The sequence below is a fragment of the Crinia signifera genome, chromosome 3 (assembly GCF_055691185.1).
Source record: "Crinia signifera chromosome 3, ASM5569118v1, whole genome shotgun sequence".
Taxonomy (NCBI): Eukaryota; Metazoa; Chordata; class Amphibia; order Anura; family Myobatrachidae; genus Crinia; species Crinia signifera.
In genome coordinates, this window is record NC_139219.1 from 221,045,544 (window position 1) to 221,069,366 (window position 23,823).

Below are 23,823 nucleotides of genomic sequence, written 5' to 3' on the forward strand. Positions count from 1 at the left end.
AGTAATCTTGTAGAAGTCAGAACTAGGGCCCTTATTCTGGTTGGTGCTGATATATCCACGTGCGTACGGCCCGCCAATGTTTTGTCTCTGCGCATGTGCGAGCGGGGCGTACGGCCAAATCCTGCATGAACTGTGAACACTCCGAACAGGGGGTGGAGAGGGGCGTGAAGCGCTATTTGGGCTCATTACCATATGTATACGCCCCACGTTTCATGGGCGTTCCCATGCAAACGCTGGGCGTACGTATGGTAATGCGGCCGTGACACACGTGTAGTGGGCGGACATATGACATCGCCCAGATCCAGGCTTTTGCACGGAAAAATGTCCGTGTGGTCTGAGGTTGCGGGAGCTGGTGGAGCACTCGGTCCTGCATTCGATGGTCTGCGACCATCGAATGATGGGGGAGGTTCCCTTAGATGGAGGTTCGGCCAGCTTCTTACCGCGTACGGACGGAGTTGGCGATCCGTATGGAAGGCGGGGTTTCGCACGCACGGTCCTGGCCGCGTAATCGGCTCCGGCCGCACCGATCAGAATAAGGGCCTAGGTTAGTTTTGCCTTGTAAATTATTGCACCTTGCAGACTGTTACACATTGACCTTTGTGTTATCTCTGTTGGAGGCAAACAGGTTATAATTGAATTAAAGTTTAAAAGGAAGATTAAGATCAATCTGATGATGCTTTCTGAAGAAAAAAAATCAGTTTTCAATAACCTATTAAAAAATAAGAAACTCTAATATTGAGGGTGAAAGCTCCAGGAAAGATTCGTTTTGAATAAGTTCTGCAATGTGCATTTATAATGGAGGAGATTTAGTAAAACAAAGTTCTTACATCATTTTAGAGGCTGTGTTTGACAAGCTAATTGGTTGATACTTTATATCTCTAAAGCTGGTTTCACATTGCAAAAACCTGCTTTCAACTCGTTTTTGTAAATGTTTTTTTAAATGGGTCAAAACCCAGTTAAACCCCTTTCACATTGCATGTTGTAAGTGGTATATTGCAGTTTCAATACCATTTTTGTACCTTCAGATGGGAAGCGGTCATCTATTAGAATGAACTTAGGTCTACAGTCATTAGGTCGACCCCACTAGGTCGACTGGCAGGAAGGTCGACCTGAATTAAGGTCGACATGGGCCAAGGTCGACATGACTTAAGGTCGAATTTGCATAAAGGTCGACATGAGGAAGGTCGACTGGTCATAAGGTCGACATGGGTTTTTCACTGTTTTTTGAGCCGACATGTGCCGACAGGCGGTATTTCATGCCCTACCATCCACTAGGGCGTGGTGGGAAAATAAAATAGTGTGCCGAGCGCAGCGAGGCACCGTGCCCGAAGCATTGCGAGCGAAGCAAGCGATGCGAGGGTCCGATTCTCATTGCCAACTGTGTCCATGTCGACTGTGTCGACATTCGGATAAAAAAACAGTGAAAAACCCATGTCGACCTTATGACCAGTCGACCTACCTCATGTCGACCTTTATGCAAATTCGACCTTAAGTCATGTCGACCTTGGCCCATGTCGACCTTAAGTCAGGTCGACCTTCCTGCCAGTCGACCTAGTGGGGTCGACCTAATGACTGTAGACCTAAGTTCATTCTGACAGATGTACCGCTTCCCTTCAGATTCATCCCGTTTCACTCATAGAAAGCCATACAATGTCATTTTAACCCCTTCATGACAGAGCCAGTTTGTGCCTTCATGACAGAGCCCTTTTTTTCAAATCTGACATGTCTCACTTAAGTGGGGATAACTTTTTTTTGCTTTTACTTATCCCAGTGATTTTGAGATTGTTTTCTCGTGACACATTGTACTTCAAGTTAGTGGTAAATTTTGGTCGATACAGTCTGTGTTTTTTTGTGAAAAATACCAAAATATCGTGAAAAAATGGAAAATTTAGCAATATGCAAAATGTTAAATTTTCTGCTTGTGAGACAAATAATCATACCACTCAAAATAGTTAATAACTAACATAGACCATATGTCTACTTTATGTTGCCATCATTATTTCAACCCCCTTTTCATTTTTTTGGACACTAGGAGGCTTCAAATATGACTAGCAAATTCTCAAATTTTCAAGAAAATTTCAAACACTGATTTTTTTAGGGACCAGTTCAGTTCTGATGTGACTTTGAGGGACTTGTATGTGAGACACCCCCATAAATGATGCCATTTCAAAAACTGCACCCCTCACAGTATTCAAAACAGCATTTTGGAAGTTTGTTAACCCTTTAGGTGTTTCACAGGAATTAAAACAAAGTGTAGGTGAAATTTCAAAATTTCTTTTTTTTTGCAGAGTTTCAATTTTAATACATTTTTCTAACAAATACAGTAGATTTTACTAGAGAAATGTGACTAAAAATTGATTCCCCCAATTCTTGTGTTTTCAAAAATATCCTATATGTGGCCCTAGTGTGCACGTTGACCAAACCACAGGCTTCATAATAGAAGGAGCACCTACTTGATTTTGGAGCCTCCTTTTTATGAGATTTTTTTTTAGGCACCATGTAGGTTTCTAGGCACCATAAGTGCTAAAAGTTAGGAACCTTCCCCACAAGTCACCCCATTTTGCAATCTACACCCCTCAGGGAATTCATCTAGGGGTATAGTGTACATTTCAAACCCCCAGGGGTTTCACCAATTTTGGTACAACTGGGATGTGAAAATGGAAAATTACATTTTTTTACACAAACATGCAGTTCTGGCTCAAAATTTTTCATTTTCACAAGGAATGAAGGAGACAAAGCACCCCAAAATCTGTGCCCCAATTTCTCCCGAGTACGGCAATGCCTCACATGTGACCAAAAAATACCAGTGGGGCGCATAGCAGGACTCAGAAGGGAAGGAGTGATTTTTGGATTTGGCAGCACAGATTTTGGTGGAATGAATGGTGGGTGCCATGTTGCATTAGCAAGACTCCCAAAGCACCAATACAGTGGAACCCCCCCACAAGTCACCCCATTTTGCAAAGTACACCCCTCAGGGAATTCATCTAGGGGTATAGTGTACATTTCAAACCCCCAGGGGTTTCACCAATTTTGGTACAACTGGGATGTGAAAATGGAAAATTACATTTTTTTACACAAACATGCAGTTCTGGCTCAAAATTTTTTATTTTCACAAGGAATGAAGGAGACAAAGCACCCCAAAATCTGTGCCCCAATTTCTCCCGAGTACGGAAATGCCTCACATGTGACCAAAAAATACCAGTTGGGTGCATGGCAGGACTCAGAAGGGAAGGAGTGATTTTTGGATTTTGCAGCACAGATTTTGGTGGAATGAATGGTGGGTGCTATGTTGCACCAATACAGTGGAACCCCCCCACAAGTCACCCCATTTTGCAAAGTACACCCCTCAGGGAATTCATCTAGGGGTATAGTGTACATTTCAAACCCCCAGGGGTTTCACCAATTTTGGTACAACTGGGATGTGAAAATGGAAAATTACATTTTTTTACACAAACATGCAGTTCTGGCTCAAAATTTTTCATTTTCACAAGGAATGAAGGAGACAAAGCACCCCAAAATCTGTGCCCCAATTTCTCCCGAGTACGGCAATGCCTCACATGTGACCAAAAAATACCAGTGGGGCGCATGGCAGGACTCAGAAGGGAAGGAGTGATTTTTGGATTTGGCAGCACAGATTTTGGTGGAATGAATGGTGGGTGCCATGTTGCATTAGCAAGACTCCCAAAGCACCAATACAGTGGAACCCCCCCACAAGTCACCCCATTTTGCAAAGTACACCCCTCAGGGAATTCATCTAGGGGTATAGTGTACATTTCAAACCCCCAGGGGTTTCACCAATTTTGGTACAACTGGGATGTGAAAATGGAAAATTACATTTTTTTACACAAACATGCAGTTCTGGCTCAAAATTTTTCATTTTCACAAGGAATGAAGGAGACAAAGCACCCCAAAATCTGTGCCCCAATTTCTCCCGAGTACGGCAATGCCTCACATGTGACCAAAAAATACCAGTGGGGCGCATGGCAGGACTCAGAAGGGAAGGAGTGATTTTTGGATTTGGCAGCACAGATTTTGGTGGAATGAATGGTGGGTGCCATGTTGCATTAGCAAGACTCCCAAAGCACCAATACAGTGGAACCCCCCCACAAGTCACCCCATTTTGCAAAGTACACCCCTCAGGGAATTCATCTAGGGGTATAGTGTACATTTCAAACCCCCAGGGGTTTCACCAATTTTGGTACAACTGGGATGTGAAAATGGAAAATTACATTTTTTTACACAAACATGCAGTTCTGGCTCAAAATTTTTCATTTTCACAAGGAATGAAGGAGACAAAGCACCCCAAAATCTGTGCCCCAATTTCTCCCGAGTACGGCAATGCCTCACATGTGACCAAAAAATACCAGTGGGGCGCATGGCAGGACTCAGAAGGGAAGGAGTGATTTTTGGATTTGGCAGCACAGATTTTGGTGGAATGAATGGTGGGTGCCATGTTGCATTAGCAAGACTCCCAAAGCACCAATACAGTGGAACCCCCCCACAAGTCACCCCATTTTGCAAAGTACACCCCTCAGGGAATTCATCTAGGGGTATAGTGTACATTTCAAACCCCCAGGGGTTTCACCAATTTTGGTACAACTGGGATGTGAAAATGGAAAATTACATTTTTTTACACAAACATGCAGTTCTGGCTCAAAATTTTTCATTTTCACAAGGAATGAAGGAGACAAAGCACCCCAAAATCTGTGCCCCAATTTCTCCCGAGTACGGCAATGCCTCACATGTGACCAAAAAATACCAGTGGGGCGCATGGCAGGACTCAGAAGGGAAGGAGTGATTTTTGGATTTGGCAGCACAGATTTTGGTGGAATGAATGGTGGGTGCCATGTTGCATTAGCAAGACTCCCAAAGCACCAATACAGTGGAACCCCCCCACAAGTCACCCCATTTTGCAAAGTACACCCCTCAGGGAATTCATCTAGGGGTATAGTGTACATTTCAAACCCCCAGGGGTTTCACCAATTTTGGTACAACTGGGATGTGAAAATGGAAAATTACATTTTTTTACACAAACATGCAGTTCTGGCTCAAAATTTTTCATTTTCACAAGGAATGAAGGAGACAAAGCACCCCAAAATCTGTGCCCCAATTTCTCCCGAGTACGGCAATGCCTCACATGTGACCAAAAAATACCAGTGGGGCGCATGGCAGGACTCAGAAGGGAAGGAGTGATTTTTGGATTTGGCAGCACAGATTTTGGTGGAATGAATGGTGGGTGCCATGTTGCATTAGCAAGACTCCCAAAGCACCAATACAGTGGAACCCCCCCACAAGTCACCCCATTTTGCAAAGTACACCCCTCAGGGAATTCATCTAGGGGTATAGTGTACATTTCAAACCCCCAGGGGTTTCACCAATTTTGGTACAACTGGGATGTGAAAATGGAAAATTACATTTTTTTACACAAACATGCAGTTCTGGCTCAAAATTTTTCATTTTCACAAGGAATGAAGGAGACAAAGCACCCCAAAATCTGTGCCCCAATTTCTCCCGAGTACGGCAATGCCTCACATGTGACCAAAAAATACCAGTGGGGCGCATGGCAGGACTCAGAAGGGAAGGAGTGATTTTTGGATTTGGCAGCACAGATTTTGGTGGAATGAATGGTGGGTGCTATGTTGCATTACCAATACAGTGGAACCCCCCCACAAGTGACCCCATTTTGCAAAGTACACCCCTCAGGGAATTCATCTAGGGGTATAGTGTACATTTCAAACCCCCAGGGGTTTCACCAATTTTGATACAAGTGGGCAGTGAAAATGAAAAATTACATTTTTTTACACAAAAATGCAGTTCTGGCTCAAAATTTTTCATTTTCACAAGGAATGAAGGAGAAAAAGCACCCCAAAATCTGTGCCCCAATTTCTCCCGAGTACGGCAATGCCTCACATGTGACCAAAAAATACCAGTTGGGTGCATGGCAGGACTCAGAAGGGAAGGAGTGATTTTTGGATTTGGCAGCACAGATTTTGGTGGAATGAATGGTGGGTGCTATGTTGCATTACCAATACAGTGGAACCCCCCCACAAGTGACCCCATTTTGCAAACTACACCCCTCAGGGAATTCATCTAGGGGTATAGTGTACATTTCAAACCCCCAGGGGTTTCACCAATTTTGGTACAACTGGGCTGTGACAATGAAAAATTACATTTTTTTTACACAAAAATGCAGTTCTGGCTCAAAATTTTTCATTTTCACAAGGAATGAAGGAGACAAAGCACCCCAAAATCTGTGCCCCCATTTCTCCAGAGTACGGCAATGCCTCACATGTGACCAAAAAATACCAGTTGGGTGCATGGAAGGACTCAGAAGGGAAGGAGTGATTTTTGGATTTTGCAGCTCAGATTCTGGTGGAATGAATGGTGGGTGCTATGTGGCATTAGCAAGACCCCCGATGCACGGTGAAATGATGAACCTAGTAATCCATCGATGTGTGGTATATTTTGAAACACTCCTTTATACATAGGCCGGGTTTGTCGGGGCAAGTTTCACAGTGGAAAATAGTTTCCTTTCTTATTCCCTTTTTATAGCAAACTTTGCACCTTTTTTGTGTCCTTCCCTTTCTTGCAGTGGAGGGGATTTCGTTGGGAAAATGCTGCCCTGGTACAATACGGGGGCCAGTACTAGAAGTACTGGGGCCCTCTGCCTGCTGGTTCCCAAATATTAGGCCCTTTATGACTTCCTCTTGAAAGTGCATAAATGTCCCCCTCTGGCCGGTAGAACGGAATAGCACGTAAGCGTTATACAGTGCCATCTGGATGATATACACGGCCACCTTCTTGTACCAGATATTTGTTTTCCGCAGGGCACTGTACGGCTTCAGTACCTGATCTGAAAGATCCACTCCGCCCATGTACTTATTGTAATCTAGGATACAATTTGGTTTGGAGGTGTGGGTACTGGTACCTCGTACAGGGATGGAGGTGGTACTGTCTCCATGAATTGTTGTCAGTATAAGGACATCCCTCTTGTCCTTATATTTGACCAACAACATATTTTCGGTGCATATTCCCCTGCTTTCACCCCTTCTCATTACTTGGGCAATGTGTGTTTTGGGGAGGCCTCTTTGGTTCTTGCGCACAGTACCGCAAGCTGCTGTACCTCTTGAACCAAGGGCCTTAAACAGGGGGATGCTGGTGTAAAAGTTATCCACATAGAGGTGATAACCCTTATCCAGGAAGGGGTGCACTAAATCCCAGACAATTTTGCCACTAACACCTACGAGGGAGGGGGGGCATTCTGGCGGTTCAATTCTTGAATCCTTCCCTTCATATACCCTAAACCTGTGGGTGTACCCTGTGGTGCTTTCACACAGCTTATACATTTTTATGCCATACCTTGCCCTCTTACTGGGAAGGTACTGGCGGAATTTAACCCTTCCTTTAAAATGTATAAGGGACTCGTCAATACAAATAAATTTTTCAGGGATGTATAGCTCTGCAAATTTGGCACTGAAATAATCAATGACCGGCCTGACTTTGAATAGCCGGTCAAAGGTGGGATCATCTCTGGGTGGGCACTGTGCATTATCGGTGTAATGTATAAATTTATGGATTGCCTCAAAACGAGTCCGGGTCATGGCCATACGGTAAAATGGGGTGCTGTACAGAACATCTGTACTCCAATATTGCCTAATTTGTGGCTTTTTTACTATGCCCATATGAAACACCAGACCCCAAAACGCCATCATCTCTACTGCATCTACAGGGGTCCACCTAGCAAATGATGACGTGGGGTTTTGAGCAATAAACTGCTGGGCATATAAATTAGTTTGGTCCACCATTAAATTTATAAAATCATCAGAGAAAAATAATTTGAAAAAGTCAATTTCTCTGAGACCTGTGGAATCAAATTGGATTCCTGGCATGGCCAAAAACTCAGGAACCTGGGGCTCAAAATTGTCTGGTGGTGGGGTCCATATGAGATCAATTATTGGGGGGGGGGTCTCAGCTGCTCTACGGGGGCGTCTTTGAGGGGGTCCCTCATCACCAGAGGAGGAAGAGGAGCTTAAGACGAATCCTTCAAATTCCCCGCTTGCCTCACTGGCTGTGTCAGAATCAGAGGCAAGCATGGCATATGCCTCCTCCACTGAATACATTCTTCTGGATGACTGGGATGACATTTGGGATGACATTTTTATTTTTGTGTTACTGGTAGTGAAATGTTTCAACACGTGTATAGTGTAGGGGGGGGTACAAACTTTATTTCAACCCGGGAGGTATGTAGTGTGTTGTGTGTATGTAGTGCAGAACAAAAAAAATACTTTATACAATAAAAAAAAAAAATGAAGGGGTTAAAAAAAAAATAAATTGAAGGGGTTAAAAAAAAAAAAATTGAAGGGGTTAAAAAAAAAAAAAAAAAGGTCCTGCGCCAAAAATTGAGCACAGATGTTGGTCAGTAACGTCTGTCACTGAACAGCGCTCAAAGGCAACAGGAATTTGATAAAAAAAAAAAAAAAATAGATCAACCCTGTGCCAAAAAAGATGATCAGTGATGTACGTCACTGATCAGCGCACAGCGGCCACAGGACACCCACAAAATCACAGTGTGTGTAAAAAAAAAATTAAAAAAAGACCCCACAGCACACACACACAAAAAAAAAAAGGTGATCAGTGATGCGACACTGATTACCAGTGAGGTGCAGCAGGTGCACAACCTTTGGTGCAACTGACAGGTATATATAAAAAAAAAAAAACCTCTGTACCCCCAAAAAAGTTGCTGATCACCTCAGATATAGTGATCAGCACAAAAGGCAGGGGTAGCAGACACAAAATATACACTCTCTATCACTCTCTGTCACTATCTCTCTCTATCTCTCACTATCTATCACTATCTATCACTATCTATCACTATCTATCACACTGCAGCAGCAGCACTGACAGTTATATGTATAAAAAAAAACCTGCACCCCCAAAAAGGGGGGGTAGCAGACACAAAATATACACTCTCTATCACTCTCTGTCACTATCTCTCTCTATCTCTCTATCTCTCACTATCTATCACTATCTATCACTATGACACTGCAGCAGCAGCACTGACAGTTATATATATAAAAAAAAAACCTGCACCCCCAAAAAAGGGGGGGTAGCAGACACAAATCTCTCTATCTCTCACTATCTATTACTATCTATTACTATCTATCACTATCTCTCACTATCTATCACTATCTATCACTATGACACTGCAGCAGCAGCGACAGTTATTTATATATAAAAAACCCCTGCACCCCCAAAAAGGGGGGGTAGCAGACACAAAATATAGCTCTCTCTGTCACTATCTCTCTATCTCTCTCTATCTCTCTCTCTCTATCTCTCTATCTCTCTATCACACTGCAGCAGCAGCAGGAAGTCCCAAGAAGTCAGATCCAGGAAGCGTCCAGCACGCTACAAGCAGTGATCAAGTGATCAGGTAAGGTATTTGCAAGGATCAGGTAAGTATGAGCAAGGATCAGGTCAGTATAACGGCAGATAGGCACGGTGACCGCTCTGCACGCTACTCCAGACCGGAATGGCGTCTGCAGCGCAGTCACCGGTAGTTTAAATGTCGCGCCTTGGCTGTGATTGGTCCGTGGGTCCCACGGACCAATCACAGCCTTGGGGGCAGGTGGGGTGAGGGTGGGGTGAGGTGTCATCGTCACCGATGACCCCCTCATGCCCCCTTACGCCCGGCGGTGATTGACACCTGTGTTACCAAGCGTCCGATTCGCTGGTAACACAGGAAAACGCTGTGAATGGCTGTTCACACTGAACAGCCAATCACAGCGATCGCCGACGGGGGGGCGACATCGCAGCCCCCCCTGGGCATGCAGGGACATGTCTGCTGTCAGGGACAGCAGACATCGTCCCTCTGTCACTGCGTCTCGAGACGCAGTGACAGTTTAAAGTCATGACGTATATATACGTCATGTGTCGGGAAGTACATCCCGGCCATGACGTATATATACGTCAAATGTCGTGAAGGGGTTAAATGTTTTTTTTCCTGCTTGTGGGCGGGGATCATGTGTGGTTATCATTTGTGGCAAATACCGTTTCTGAGTTGTTCAGACTGCAGGGAAAACGTCTCTGAAACGTGTAGGATCCTGCTTTTAACACGTTTCAAAATACCGATATTCTGTAACCAGTAAATTGATTGTGGAGTTTTTATATTGCAGCTGGTACCATTTTAAAGCAGTTAAAAATCAGCAATATGCCGTTTTAAAACTGCAATGTGAAAGGGGCTGTACTTAATACTCTCCAAGGTTTTATACTCTATGGGGTCAATCCTATTAGTGCCGAAGGGTGCGAGGTGCTGTTCAGGTACCATTTAAACGATGTAAATGGTACCCGAATTAAGCCGATCTTGCACCCTGTGCTAGACCAAATTCGCTTAAAATTGTTCGCACCCCTATGGAGGTGCAAGCACTTTTAAGCAAATTCAGCCCACTGCAAAGTGCGCCCAGTGCCGTGATGATTCGCGAGTGCCTATGCCTAACCCTAATGGTGCTAACCTTAACCCTAGTGGTAACCTTAATCATAATGCTAACCCTAATGCAATTGTTGCCATGTTGACTATGTTAACATGTTATATGTCAGCATTTTTCAGGTGTTGACATGTTTTCTGTTGACTAGAAAAAGGTATGGAGATGATGCTATATATTTAAAATGAGCAAAACGTGAAGGTACAGTATAGGTCCATACGCAATGAGTGATTTTTTTAGTTTTGTTGTTTGAGCTACTTTCAGCTCAAAAGCCACCCAGTGTGTATGGGCAGGCGATGAGCAGTGAGCTCCCTCATCATCACCGGCGGCCGCCGTTCATCTGATGGTATTACCAGTAGACTGACCAGCTTTCCATAGCGTCCAGTTATGGAAAGCCGTATACAGCGGTGAAAATCGCTGTGCAGGGGGAAAATTGCTGCGTTTGTACAGTATATGAGTGATTTTCAGCCCAGAAATGTTAGCGATTGTGCAATATCAGCCAGTTTTTATGCATATAAAGCTATTAACCATACTGCACCAGCATATATTTCTCTACTTATCACAAAATATCTCCCATCTCGACCACTGCTCTCTGCACAAGATCTGCGTCTCTCTTCTGCACGGATCACTAGCTCCCATTCACTGTTACAGGACTTTCATCGGGCTGCTCCCATCCTATGAAATGCCCTTCCATGCACAATAAGGCTCTCCACTAGCCTCCAAACCTTCAAGCGTTCCCTTAAAACACACCTCTTCAGGCAAGCCTATCATATTTAAGTTCTACATGCATAACCCTCTGAGGCACTTATGCATTATATAGCTTCCCTTCTGGATTTGTAACTTGGTGGGACTGCTATGCTATTACTGGTGCCTGTCCTTGTGTTTCCCCCCTATATACCTATAGATTGTAAGCTTGCAGCAGGGCTCTCCTACCTCCAAGTCTGTCTGTTGTTACCCAGTTTGTTTTATCTCTGTCTACTATTGTAAAGCGCAACTGAATCTGCTGCGCTATATAAGAAACTGTAAATAAATAAATAAATGGACCTTATGTTTATGTTCAAAAGCAGCTAATACTGCGGGTCCCACTCATTACATATGCACGGTGTGGGGACCCGCTCATTAAATATGCACTGTGCAGGGTCCCCGCTCATTAGATATGCACAGGGCAGGACCAACTCAGCGCTCACTGCTGCCTCGCCCCTTCTTGGGGGGGCAGCAGAATTTTTTTTAGCTGGGGGGATAAAAAATTCTAGCTACGCCACTGGTGACCATGGTGAAAAAAATGTATTATTTTTATATCAGTGCTGATACAGTTATAATATTAAGCTGTTTTAACCAGTAGAGTTTTTGCAACCATCTGTTTCTTTCTCATAACTATATACCATTTTATTTGTATCAACAGAAACACTTGGGATATTAGTTAATTATATTGGATTCAAAGGATTTTATATAAGATATTCCGCATGTACTGCATATAAAGATGTGTTATATGTGATAAACAAATCTGGGGGGGGGGGGGGGTTTGTGACAATATGCCACACAGAAGCGCTGATAATGTCAGTGTTTTAAACCTTAAAAAGGGAGGATTTAATCTGGGTTTTAGATTGCTGCCCCCTATATTCAGAGGTTTTGTGGTCCTCTGGTGGAAAGCTTTTTGGGGGTAGAAGATTGGTGATTAACACCTACTTCTGTTTATAGGAGGCGCAGCTATACCCAGAGCAATAACACAATTAGTATATATTCAAAATATAAATTTATTTTCCATATAGCATAAAAAACACGGTTATTTGAAGTGCACTTCTTAATATAAAAGACAAACAGGACAAACTACATAAAATATATAACTAGAATCATTATGAGGCTGTAATTATGTCTAATGAGGCTTTGGTAATTTAGGCTTTCAATTTATATATATATCTATGAGGCAATGGATATAGTTACCAGTCCCGCATTTCAGAGAATCAATCTCATCTGTGACCATAAATTGTGGTTTTTGGGGATATTATTTTCTGGTGTGCTTTTGGCAGTCTTCTCTTTGTGGGGTATAAGTGCCCCCTTTAATTTGTATCCAACAGGACTCCACACTCCCAGGTTCAGATGTTGCTCAGGTCCATACACTGGTCACAGTCTCTGTCAGCCCAATGGCACTGGGTTTGTAGTTATCAGCGGTTCTTGGTAATGGTTTAGAGGCTTACATACGCGTTTCTCTGCCTCTGGTATGTCGGCAGCTTCCTTGAAATGCGGGACTTTTAACTATATCCATTGCCTCATAGATATATATATAAATTGAAAGCCTAAATTACCAAAGCCTCATTAGACATAATTACAGCCTCATAATGATTCTAGTTATATGTTTTATGTAGTTTGTCCTGTTTGTCTTTTATATTAAGAAGTGCACTTCAAATAACTGTGTTTTTTATGCTATATGGAAAATAAATTTATATTTTGAATATATACTAATTGTGTTATTGCTCTGGGTATAGCTGCGCCTCCTATAAACAGAAGTAGGTGTTAATCACCAATCTTCTACCCCAAAAAAAATATGTGATAAACAGCATTTATAATTTCCTAAAATGTGTGAAAATACCAATATCTGATCATTCTGGCAATAATATTTTTTATTAATTGCTGGTTAATTACAGAGTGTATACAAGTGGTTGCCAAACTTTAAGCATTGTATCTAGACTGTAAGCATTGTATGTGCACACCTAAGTAAACAGTTTCATATTGATACATTATATTAACTATTTTAAGTTAAGTAAATTGTACTATGACCAGGGCCGTTTCTAGACAATTTAGCTCCCAGGGCAAAGGAATAAAAATGCGCACCCCCCCCCCAAAAAAAAAAGTTAACACGATATAGAAGAAATTGCGCGCGCGGCGAAATAGGGGGCGTGGTTTATTTTTCAAATGGGCGTGGCTTAATATAAGGGCGTGGTCTAGCAGGAAAACAATTACCTTACAACTCACCTTTGCAACCTGCATGTCCAGACATTGGTTACCGCAGGAATTGTCATTGTACTCCCGCACTTTAGTTGGCGGGCTGAAGGCCACACAGTGACATAAAAATATAAAGGCCCACGCAGTGACCTAGTACGCCTCACAGATCAAGGCCAAACAATGACAGGTTACTTGAATCATTATACACTATTTATCCATGACGCCGCACACCGTGATGACAATTACACATTGACGCACACCGTGATGACAATTACACATTACACCGCACACCATGATGACAATCACACATTACACATGCCCCCACAGTGCCACACATATGCCCCCACAGTGCCACATATATATGCCCCCACAGTGCCACATATATATGCCCCCACAGTGCCACATATATATGCCCCCATAGTGCCAAATATGCCCCTAGTGCCAGATATGTCCCCAGTGCCAGATATGCCCCCACAGTGACACACATATGCCCCCAGTGACACACATATGCCCCCACAGTGACACACATATGCCCCACAGTGACACACATATGCCCATACAGTGCCAGATATGCTCCCACAATGCCACATATATATCCCCCACAGTGCCAAATATGCCCCTAGTGCCACACATATGCCCCCACAGTGCCAGATATGCCACTACAGTGCCACAGATATGCCCCCAAAGTGCTACATATATGCCCCCACAGTGCCACACATTCCCCCAAAGTGCCAGCAGCACAACTAACTCTCTCTGGGTCTCCCCCTCCAGTCCCCCGCCGCTGCATGCTGCTGCTGCTTTCGATGTGTCCCTGAGCCGGCAGCCATTCTCGCTGGCTGGCTCCTGATTGGCTGCCAGCCCGCGAGGTCCTCTGATTTGCTGCCAGCCCAATGACACAGTGAGCGAGGGGAAGGAGAGACGTGCGATGCGCTCCCCTCCCCTGGGGCTCACCTGTGCACCTGTTCGTTGCGGGGGGACTTGGAGGAGGCGGCGGGGGAGACGCGGAGGCGGCGGGGGAGACTTGGAGGCAGCGGCGGCGTTGTGGGGAGCTCAGCTGCCGGCCGGGCGCCCCGGCTGTGTAACAGAGGTGGACAAGCCGTGCGGCGCCCCGGGCTGCTGCACGGCTTGTCCGTCTGTTGAAACGGCCCTGGCTATGACATCCTAAGGGTCAGTTATGGTGTAGTCCACAAGACTGTGATTCTGTTAGTACACATTTATGGCAGCCATGAGCACCATTGTTTTCTATTATATTGATCATACATAATTTAATTTGATCCAGTTTGGGAACCATTGGTGTATAGTATTAGCTACTATTTATTGTGATAGGCATAAGAGTCAGAGCCTGTGCCACATATAGGGGGTTATTTTGGTTCACTCTTTCTGAAAAGTTCCTTCTTAGATGGACAAAACCATGTGCACTGCAGGTGGGGCAGATGTTACTTGTGCAGAGAGAATTCAATTTGGGTGGGGTTTTAATTCAAAGTGAGATCTATATTGCAGTGCAAAAATAAAGCAGACAGTATTTACCCTGCACAGAAACAAAATAACTCATCCAAATCTAATTCTCTCTGCACATGTTCCATCTGCCCCCCTGCAGTGCACATGGTTTTGTTCATCTAAGAAGGATTTTGTCAGAAAGAGTGGACTAGAATAAGGCCCATAGTGCTTCCCAGCACCACAGTCTTAAGCCCCGTACACACGGGGGAGATATATTGCTCTGCAATATATTGCTAGCAATATATTGCTCAGTTTCTACTTTTCATCAGCAACCAGAGATGGTCGCTGATGAAAGGGAACCTCTGCCGGGGGTGCAGCAGAGGTAATCAGCTGGTCGCAGGAGCAAGCAAGCGATCATAAGGGGGCTAAAAACGGGAGCATGCACCCGGCGATTTATCGCTGGTGTGCACTCCAATCGCTGGCAATATGGTCGCCAGCAACCATATTTCCAGCGATTTCAGCCCCTATCGCCCCCATGTGTACACAGCTTTAGGAGTATTAGGACAGAAATTAACCTATTGGTTAATTTAGATTAACATTAGATTAACAAAACATTAACAAGCATCATATTTTACATTGACACATAGACAGTGGTAAACCGGATTCGGTATGAAATCCCGACAGTCAAAATCCCGACAGGGTCAAAATCCCGAATGGGTCATAATACCGACAAGGACAAAATCCCGACATTTAAAATACTGACAAGGACAAAATCCCGATATTTAAAATCCCGACATGGTCAAAATACAGACATATAGAATGTGCAGGTGAAACTATCAACATGACTTTGGGTCGACAGGTCGCGAGGTCGACATGGGCTTTTCACGTTTTTTTTACCCGAATGTCGACACAGTCGACATGGACACAGTTGGAGGTGAACCGCAGCCCCTCGAATCGCTCGCTGCGCTCGGCACACTATTTTATTCTCCCACCACGCCAAAGTGGATGGTAAGGCATGAAATACCGCCTGTCGGCACATGTCGGGTCAGAAAACAGTGAAAAAAACCATTTCGACCTTGCGACCTGTTGACCCAAAGTCATGTTGACAGTTTCACCTGTACATTCTAAATGTCGGGATTTTGTCCTTGTCGGTATTTTAAATTTCGGGATTTTGTCCTTGTCGGGATTTTGTCCTTGTCGGTATTATGACCCATTCAGAATTTTGACCCTGTCGGGATTTTGACTGTCAGGATTTTGACTGCATCCCGGTACACTGGCATGCACTGTACCACATGGCTAACCAGGAGCCCGGGACCTAGAGTTCTAGTTAACTGCAGTATGGAAGGGAATAATCAGAATTTGCCACCTCATTGTCATACCAATAACTAATCCATAATATACCATAGATGCTGCAAACTTATGTTAAAATGTATGTATTTACTGTCTTATTATATTTTATAGACATTTGCTATATATTTTTAGTGATTCTTTCCTATGATTCATCAGCAGCTACATTATCTATACAATAATATATTTGCCTTCTAAGAGCCTGGGAGGTTGTAAAATGTGCCACTATAGGAGTATGTCATAGGGGAGATGGGATGCCACAACAGGATCAGCCACTCTACCAAATCATGGACTGCTTCCCCCTCACTTCTTCAGTACATAGAGTATCACCTGAGCTGCTCAGGTGAGTGGCCTATGCCCTGGAGTTGTGGGGTGGATGGTTTTGTCCATGACCTGATGGAGGGGGAGATCCCATTGTGGCACCCTCTGTCTCAGCACCTGTGCATGCCTATGGGTGCCTCAGAGGAGTGCCCACTCCCCTTTTCCCAATGAACACCTAGTAACAAGTTGTTCAAAACAGGTCCATTATTGTCAATCATGTGCTGAATCATGAACAACAATATATGAACCTTTTTTACATTGAGCTAGCTTTGGAAAATGTAGAAGTATCTGAAAGCCTAATTTTTAATGTTGAAGCTATACATGTAAAGAGGATAAATAATTTCACAATTACAACACAGTGACTATTTTTGAAGATAACATTGGCCCTTATTCTGGTTGGTGCGGTAATATCCGCGTGCGTTCGGGCCGCCGATGTTTTGTGTCTGCGCATGTGCAGAGGCGTCTCTGCGCATGTGCGAGCGGGGCGTACGGCCAAATCCCGCATGAAATGTGAACACTCCGAACAGGGGGTGGAGAGGGGCGTGAAGGGCTATTTGGGCTCATTACCATATGCATACGCCCCGCGTTTCATGGGCGTTCCCATGCAAACGCTGGGCGTACGCATGGTAATGTGGCCGTGACGCACGTGTAGGGGGCGGACATATGACATCGCCGGATGTCAGCTGCCCGCCCAGATCCCTGCTTTTGCACGGAAAAATGTCCGTGTGGTCTGAGGTTGCGGGAGCTGGTGGACCATTCGATCCTGCAGTCGATGAACTGCGACCATCGAATGATGGGGGAGGTTCCCTGAGATGGAGGAGGCGTATTCCATGAAAAATACACGTGCGGTCCGTTCGGCCAGCTTCTTACCGCATTCGGACGGAGTGAGCGATCTGTACGGAAGGCGGGGTTTCGCACGCACGGTCCTGGCCGCATATTCGGATCCGGCCGCACCGATCAGAATAAGGGCCAGTGTTGGCATCTACAGTATGCAAGCACGTTCTTGCCTAAACCTGCTACACACAAGATTAGAATCAGTACATGCTGTACTTGTTATATCACTATCCAGTAACCGGTTGCCCAGGCAAATGACTTTATCTGAAGCATACTACATAATGTGTTCATGTTTCTTATTTTGCAGATGCCTATAGTGTCATTGCTTCTTTTACGTATTACTCAAGTGATGAGAATAATTATGTCAAAATAGTGGAAACGGTAAGCTATGTATAACCTAGCATGCTTTTTTTTATTAATGAATACTATTTTTTATATTTGAATGACAGTCATTGATATATTTTTTTTTCTTTGTCCATAGATCAACAAACTTCTTCAACTTAGATTTGTAAATCAGAATGTGACAGCTGTCTTTAACCATGTTGAAAAAATCAATTAACACTTGTGAAATCATCAGCTCTTCTGTCGTTAAGCTCTAAGACAAACTGCTGAAACATTCCAGAAAAGGATAAAAATGGAAAAATCAAGAGAGTAAACTCTTTTTTGAGAGCAAAACATGTACTTAACCATTTGCATTTCAAGTATCGACAAATACTTTTAATATTATTGTTATGATATTAATGTTTACTAAACTGAATGCTGCATTTACCATTTGCATATAAATACAAGAACTATTTGAGCATTTTTTTTACATAGTGAAATAAAGTAATTATTTGAAAAACTATATATTCTATTGTCTTCTACTCATCTAGGGCTGAATGAAAATTTGTAAAGTTTAACATTCAATAGAAATATTTGTATTTGGGGCTCAAAATGTGAACATTGGCTATAATTAAGATGAGATATTTTCTTTTTTTAACATCAATGATTCTTATTGAAGAGAAAAATTTTAAGGGGTTACAAAAAAAAAAAAAAGGTTAAGTCAGGGAAAGGTGACTGACATGGGTGTGTGTGTCTAGATTCCAAAAACATACATACATACAGATGGAGCGGGTCTCTTCTTTGCAGGGGACGGCGATGACAATGCCAGCCACCATCCCCCGCCACCCGCCATCTGTATCTGCGAAAGCAAACGAGATGCGCGCGCGTCCCCTTCCGACTGCTTCCCCCAGGTCCCCGCCTGCTTGTCGGCGGTCACCCGGGGTCCCTACCGCCTCCCCGCACCCCCCCTAACCCTGTCCATCTCCCTGAAGCGAAGACGGACAGGTTCCCATCGCCCCGCCGCACGGAAACTGAGACGCGCGTGCGTCTCAGTCAGATGGAGAGCAGGGCTGCTGGCGGATCGCCAGCGGTGACGTTCTGGTGATTCACCAGCAAGAGGGAGCCCGGCTCCATCTGTAGCTATTACATTGCTGATATCACATAAGGTACTAGTACATATCAGCAAAATATTTGCATTGAGAGGATTTGGGAAAATATTGAGCCGCTTTTCCTTCCGTTGCGATTACATGCCAAAGGGAGCAGCGGACCAAGGAAGAGGTAGCTGAATATGAGTATGGTAAATACTCTGTTTCCGTAATAAAATGGAAAATGATTTTCTGCATGACTTTAACGGGAGGAATTGATTTTTTCTAAAGCTGAACCAAAGCAGCTCGGGCCGTAATAAGTCCTAGAACAGGGGTGGCCAACCAGTCTGAGGCAAAGAGCCTAAAATTATCTGTAGTCAAGCTAAAAAACCAATATGATGCACGTCTGCAAAAATGGGGCATGGCTTAGTTGGTACAAGGCCCGCATGATTTTCGTGCAAGTGCCATCACATAAAATACACTGAAAGAGCCAGATCTAGATAAGTGCATTCCAGAATGAAGAGGGTTATTCAGACCTGATCGCTGCTTTGTAAATTCACACAGTGGACGATTACTTAGCCATTCAGCTAAACAATCCAGCCTTATTCCTGATCGCCTGCATTTCACAAATTAATAGTCAGGAAGCCGGCATTTGTGGGTGTTGCCAAGCTGTTTTCTGGGAGTGTTGGGGAACATGCAGACATTGCCAAGCGTTTTCCGGGAGGATCTGTGCCGTAAGTTCTTGCCTTGGACAGCCTGATTCTGTCGGGGAAAATCATTCAACGGTGAGAGATTTGTGAATGGATTTGCAGCTAGCGCCAGTCGGCCATTGCCAAGTGCGCACAGGGCGGAATTTCACTTTGTCTGGGCGGTGGCCACTGGCTCAACTATAGAGGGTGCAGGGGAAGTGCTTGCTATGGGGCCCGAGGGCTTAGGGGGGCCTCATAGCAAGCAATCCACTGCACCAGCACCAGTAAGCCTTTTTGTATTTTATAATTGTCACCCAGAGTCAGGGGCAGATTGGGACGTCGGGCCTGACACATTGGGCCTGATTCTGGTTGGCTTGGTAAGCTGCGAAGACTGTAGAGGCCGCCACGACAAATTTTAGTTTACAGGAACCAGTTCCAATGTTTTGAGGACTGCGCATTTATTTTATTATGCACATGTGCAGCTCCCCTTTGTGAATGGCTTTGGTGTCCTGCATAGTCGCCGAGCTGTTCACAAGGATCGGGGCAGGCCAGTGGCCGGAAGGGGCAACACCCATGGGAATGCCTAACGTTTTATGGACATCCCCATGAAAACTTTGGTTGTTCCCATGGGTATGCAGACAGGACGATGTGTGCCGGGGCGGGTGACATCACAGGACGTCAGACCCCCGCCCCGTCTTCGTTCCAGTGCTCGCAAATAAAAGTCAGTTCCCACTGACTTTTATTTGCAAAAACAGGAGAAATCATTTGATGGTCGGTGACCATGTCATGATTTCTCCTGCAGTGGAAACATGGGAGAGGATGTGTCTTCGTTACACATCCCCTTGCATATTAACAAGGGGATTTAGGGTAGGTATACAGCAGGACGGTGGGGCAGCAACTCTGGTGCAGCTTACCGAGCAAACCAGAATCAGGCCTCTAGTGTACATGTAAATTTTATAGAAAGTAATTACCACCAGGTAAATTATCAAGCTGCAATGAACAATCAAGGATATTGCACTTTATATATAAATATACATTCAATTGTACCTTTCTTTGACCTAAAAACAAGTGTAAATGCTTATTTTATTAGGATAGAAAAAGGTGCATCTGCATTGTGGAAGCACCGCTGACACACACCTAGGACTATTCGGCAAGGTCTGCGAAGCATGGAGGCACTCTACTACTGTAGCCATCTGCTTTGTGCTGGGGCTGTCACACTGGGTGCTGGCAGCACGATCCCACCTCCTTCTCCTCCATACTGACAACCATCCCAATCCTCCACTGCCCTTCCATCAGGGGTAGAGATTCCCCTTTCTGCAGCCTGCTTCCTGTTATATACAGGACAGTGGCGTAACTATAGCACCGCAGCCCCCGCCACCGCGGGGGGGGGGGGCTGGGCGCTGTGCATATGGGGGCGCCGGGGGCTGCGGTGCTATAGTTACACCTCCCCCCAATCCCCCACAGGCTTACCTATTTCGCTGGTCCCGGCGGCTCCGTTCTTCTGCTGAGGACCACCACAAAATGGCCGCCCCCATATAGCACACAGTTCTCTGAAACTGTCTGCTGTATGGGGGTGGCCATTTTGTGGTGGTCCTCAGCAGAAGAACGGAGCTGCCGGGACCCGTGCGAAAGGTAAGGCTGCGGGGGATTGGGGGGGGTTTGAATGGGCGGCGGGGGGGCGCCCCCCCCCTTCCTAACGGCGGGCGCCCAAAACATAGCTACGCCGCTGATACAGGAAATTATGTGCTGCACTAGAGAAGCCCCACAAAGAGGAGAAGCAGAGCACTCTTCAGCAGCACTAGCAGCCAGCCACACCACAGGAGTACAGCAGAGGCTCAGGCAAGTCCTGCTAAGGGTGTCAGGAATGTGTGCTGTGAGGGGGTGTCAGTAATGTGTGCTGAGAGTGGGGGTCCGTAATGTGTGCTGGGAGTGGGGGTCAGTAATGTGTGCTGGGAAGGTGAGGGGGTGTCACTAATCTGTGCTGATTGTGGGGGTCAGTAATGTGTACTGGGAGTGGGGGGTCAGTAATGTGTGCTGGGAGGGGGAAGGGTGTCAGTAATGTGTGCTTGGAGGGAGGTGTCAGTAATGTGTGCTGGGAAGGGGGGTCAGTAATATGTGATGGGAGTAAGAGTCAGTAATGTGACCTGGGAAGGGGATGGAGGGTGTCACTAATGTGTGTTGGGAGGTGGGGGTGTAATATGAACTGGTACTACCATGTGGTCACACCCCTCCCCCATTAAGCCATGTCCATACATTTATATATGCCCATACATTTTTGGTACACGCCTTCAGTGTGCACTGTCCCTATTTTCTCTATGGGTGTGTGGGGGCACAAATTAATTTTCTGGCATAGGGCACTAAAATGTCTAGTTATGGCACTGCCTGTCTCTCTAAAATGGTGTACACACGGGGCAATATGATCACTGGCAATATATTGCTAGCAATATATTGCTCAGCAATCATATTGCTCAGTGTCCCATTTTCATCAGTGACCAGAGACAGGGCCGCCAACAGGGGGGTGCCCTGGGTACAGCTGTCCTGGGCCCCGGCCTCTGGAGGGGCCCAGGCAGCTGCCCACAGGCCCCCACTGCCTGTGGGCATGCTCCTCTGTCCAGTGACCATTAGGGGACTGAAAACAGGAGCGCGCACCCGGCGATTTATCGCCGACGCACACTCCAATCACTGGCAATATGGCCGATCAGCGACCATATTGCCAGCGATTTTTGCCTGTGTGTATGCACCTTTACACTCATTTATCCTGGAGGCATGCCATTGTATCCTGAATAGGAACCTATTACAAGTGCATAATATGTGTATATATGGTTTCCACCAATCAACAAGATCAGTGAGTTATTTGATGTCTAACCTATGAAGGATATTAAAAATCAAAGTCCAGTATTGAGACTGTTTTAATAACCAATTTTAGAGTTGTAATATGTGAAATATTATTGACTATTTAAAGAAACTACAAATCAGTACAGTGTTTTCAAATAATAGCACAATACAGTACAGTATAATTTATTTAGGGGTACTCACACCAATAATCTTTCCAGAACATTACATTTATCACTACCAAGATGTATATCCTTTTTAGATCAAGGAAAACAAAGTTATACTCAATTAGATTAAGCGAGGGCTGCTTAAGCCAGAGCGTACTTAAGAGGCTTACATTTTTTGGGTTGGCAGGAAAGAGTTAATGACTGCTAGTTGATTAAAGTTGGTTTCAGTTTTGTAGTTAGCCTTTGCGTGAATTTAGGGGGGGCATGACCTTAGAAGAGGGGTATATAGGCAGGTCCTTACAGGAAGCACTTCCTCTTGCAGAAGTTCTTTCAGCTCCCTGGTAGAAGTACAGCAGCTCCAGACCAGCCTTAGCTAAGTGCACTGTCTGTTGGTGATGGGAAATCTAGTCATTTTGGTGACTAGTTCAACCAAAGGATTAGTTCAGGAGATTAGTTTGTCTAGTTCAGGGGTGCTCAAACTATTTTGCTCTAGGACCCCATCAGACAATAAAAATGATTACAGGACCCAGAGGCGTAGGGAGGGCGGAGCCACTGGAGCACACGCTTCGGGCGCCAATTGGGCACCTGGCGCCGCCCCCCCCCCCTCCCCCCTCCGCAAATGAGCTCTGCAATACAAGTAAGGGGCAGCGTGCGCCGGCGGCTGCTTTGCCCGGCGCGTGCGGCCTGCCTGCTTACCTGGTCCCTGTCCCAGAAGAGCACTCAGCAGCACTGCGGGTGCCGCTGAGGTCATGCGGAGGACCCGAGTCTCTGTGCTTACAGTGTGTGAATGGTGCTTACTGTGTGTGTGTGTATATGGTGCTTACAGTGTGTGTGTGTGTGTGTGTGAGTGAGTGAGAGAGAATTGTGTGTGTGTGTGTGTGTGTGTGTGTGTGTGTGTGTGTGTGTGTGAATGGTGCTTACAGTGAGTGTGTGTGAATGGTGCTTACAGTGAGTGTGTGTGTGTGTGTGTGTGTGTGTGTATGTGTGTGTGTGTGTGTGTGAATGGTGCTTACAGTGTGTGTGTTTTATTATATCTTGCTAAAGGGCATATGAGCCCAAAACTATGCCCTTTAGCAGTGTCATTGGTTATTGATTGAAGATAGTCTGCTGAGTGCTGTCCACGTGGAGGTTGATATTGTTTCCTTTAGGGGTAGTTGGCACCAGAGCCAGTTGTTTCAGTTTCATTACAGGGTGCCATTCATATATATGTATGTATTTCCAGCAAAGAAAGTTTTAAACATAACGGCTGTGCTTTAAAAATCCTGCGTTTGCCACTGAATATATATAATTATTAAGGTGGATTTCTTATTTTTTTTTATAAAGCTAATTAATTATGGTAATGAACTTATGGTAATAAACTTGGGGATTGGTG

The 23,823-nt window shown here is 44.9% G+C and overlaps 1 protein-coding gene across 1 annotated transcript in view; it reads left to right on the forward strand.

The window, feature by feature from the left end:
• LOC146062965 (receptor-type tyrosine-protein phosphatase eta-like) overlaps positions 1-18,138 on the forward strand; it is an 82,011-nt gene extending 63,873 nt beyond the window's left edge. The window contains exons 5-6 of the mRNA XM_083174974.1: positions 17,665-17,738; positions 17,839-18,138. Of these exons, the coding sequence (XP_083031100.1) occupies positions 17,665-17,738; positions 17,839-17,916 (152 nt within the window). The 3' untranslated portion in view covers positions 17,917-18,138. The remainder of the gene's footprint in view (positions 1-17,664; positions 17,739-17,838) is intronic.
• The last annotated feature ends 5,685 nt before the right edge of the window (positions 18,139-23,823 follow it).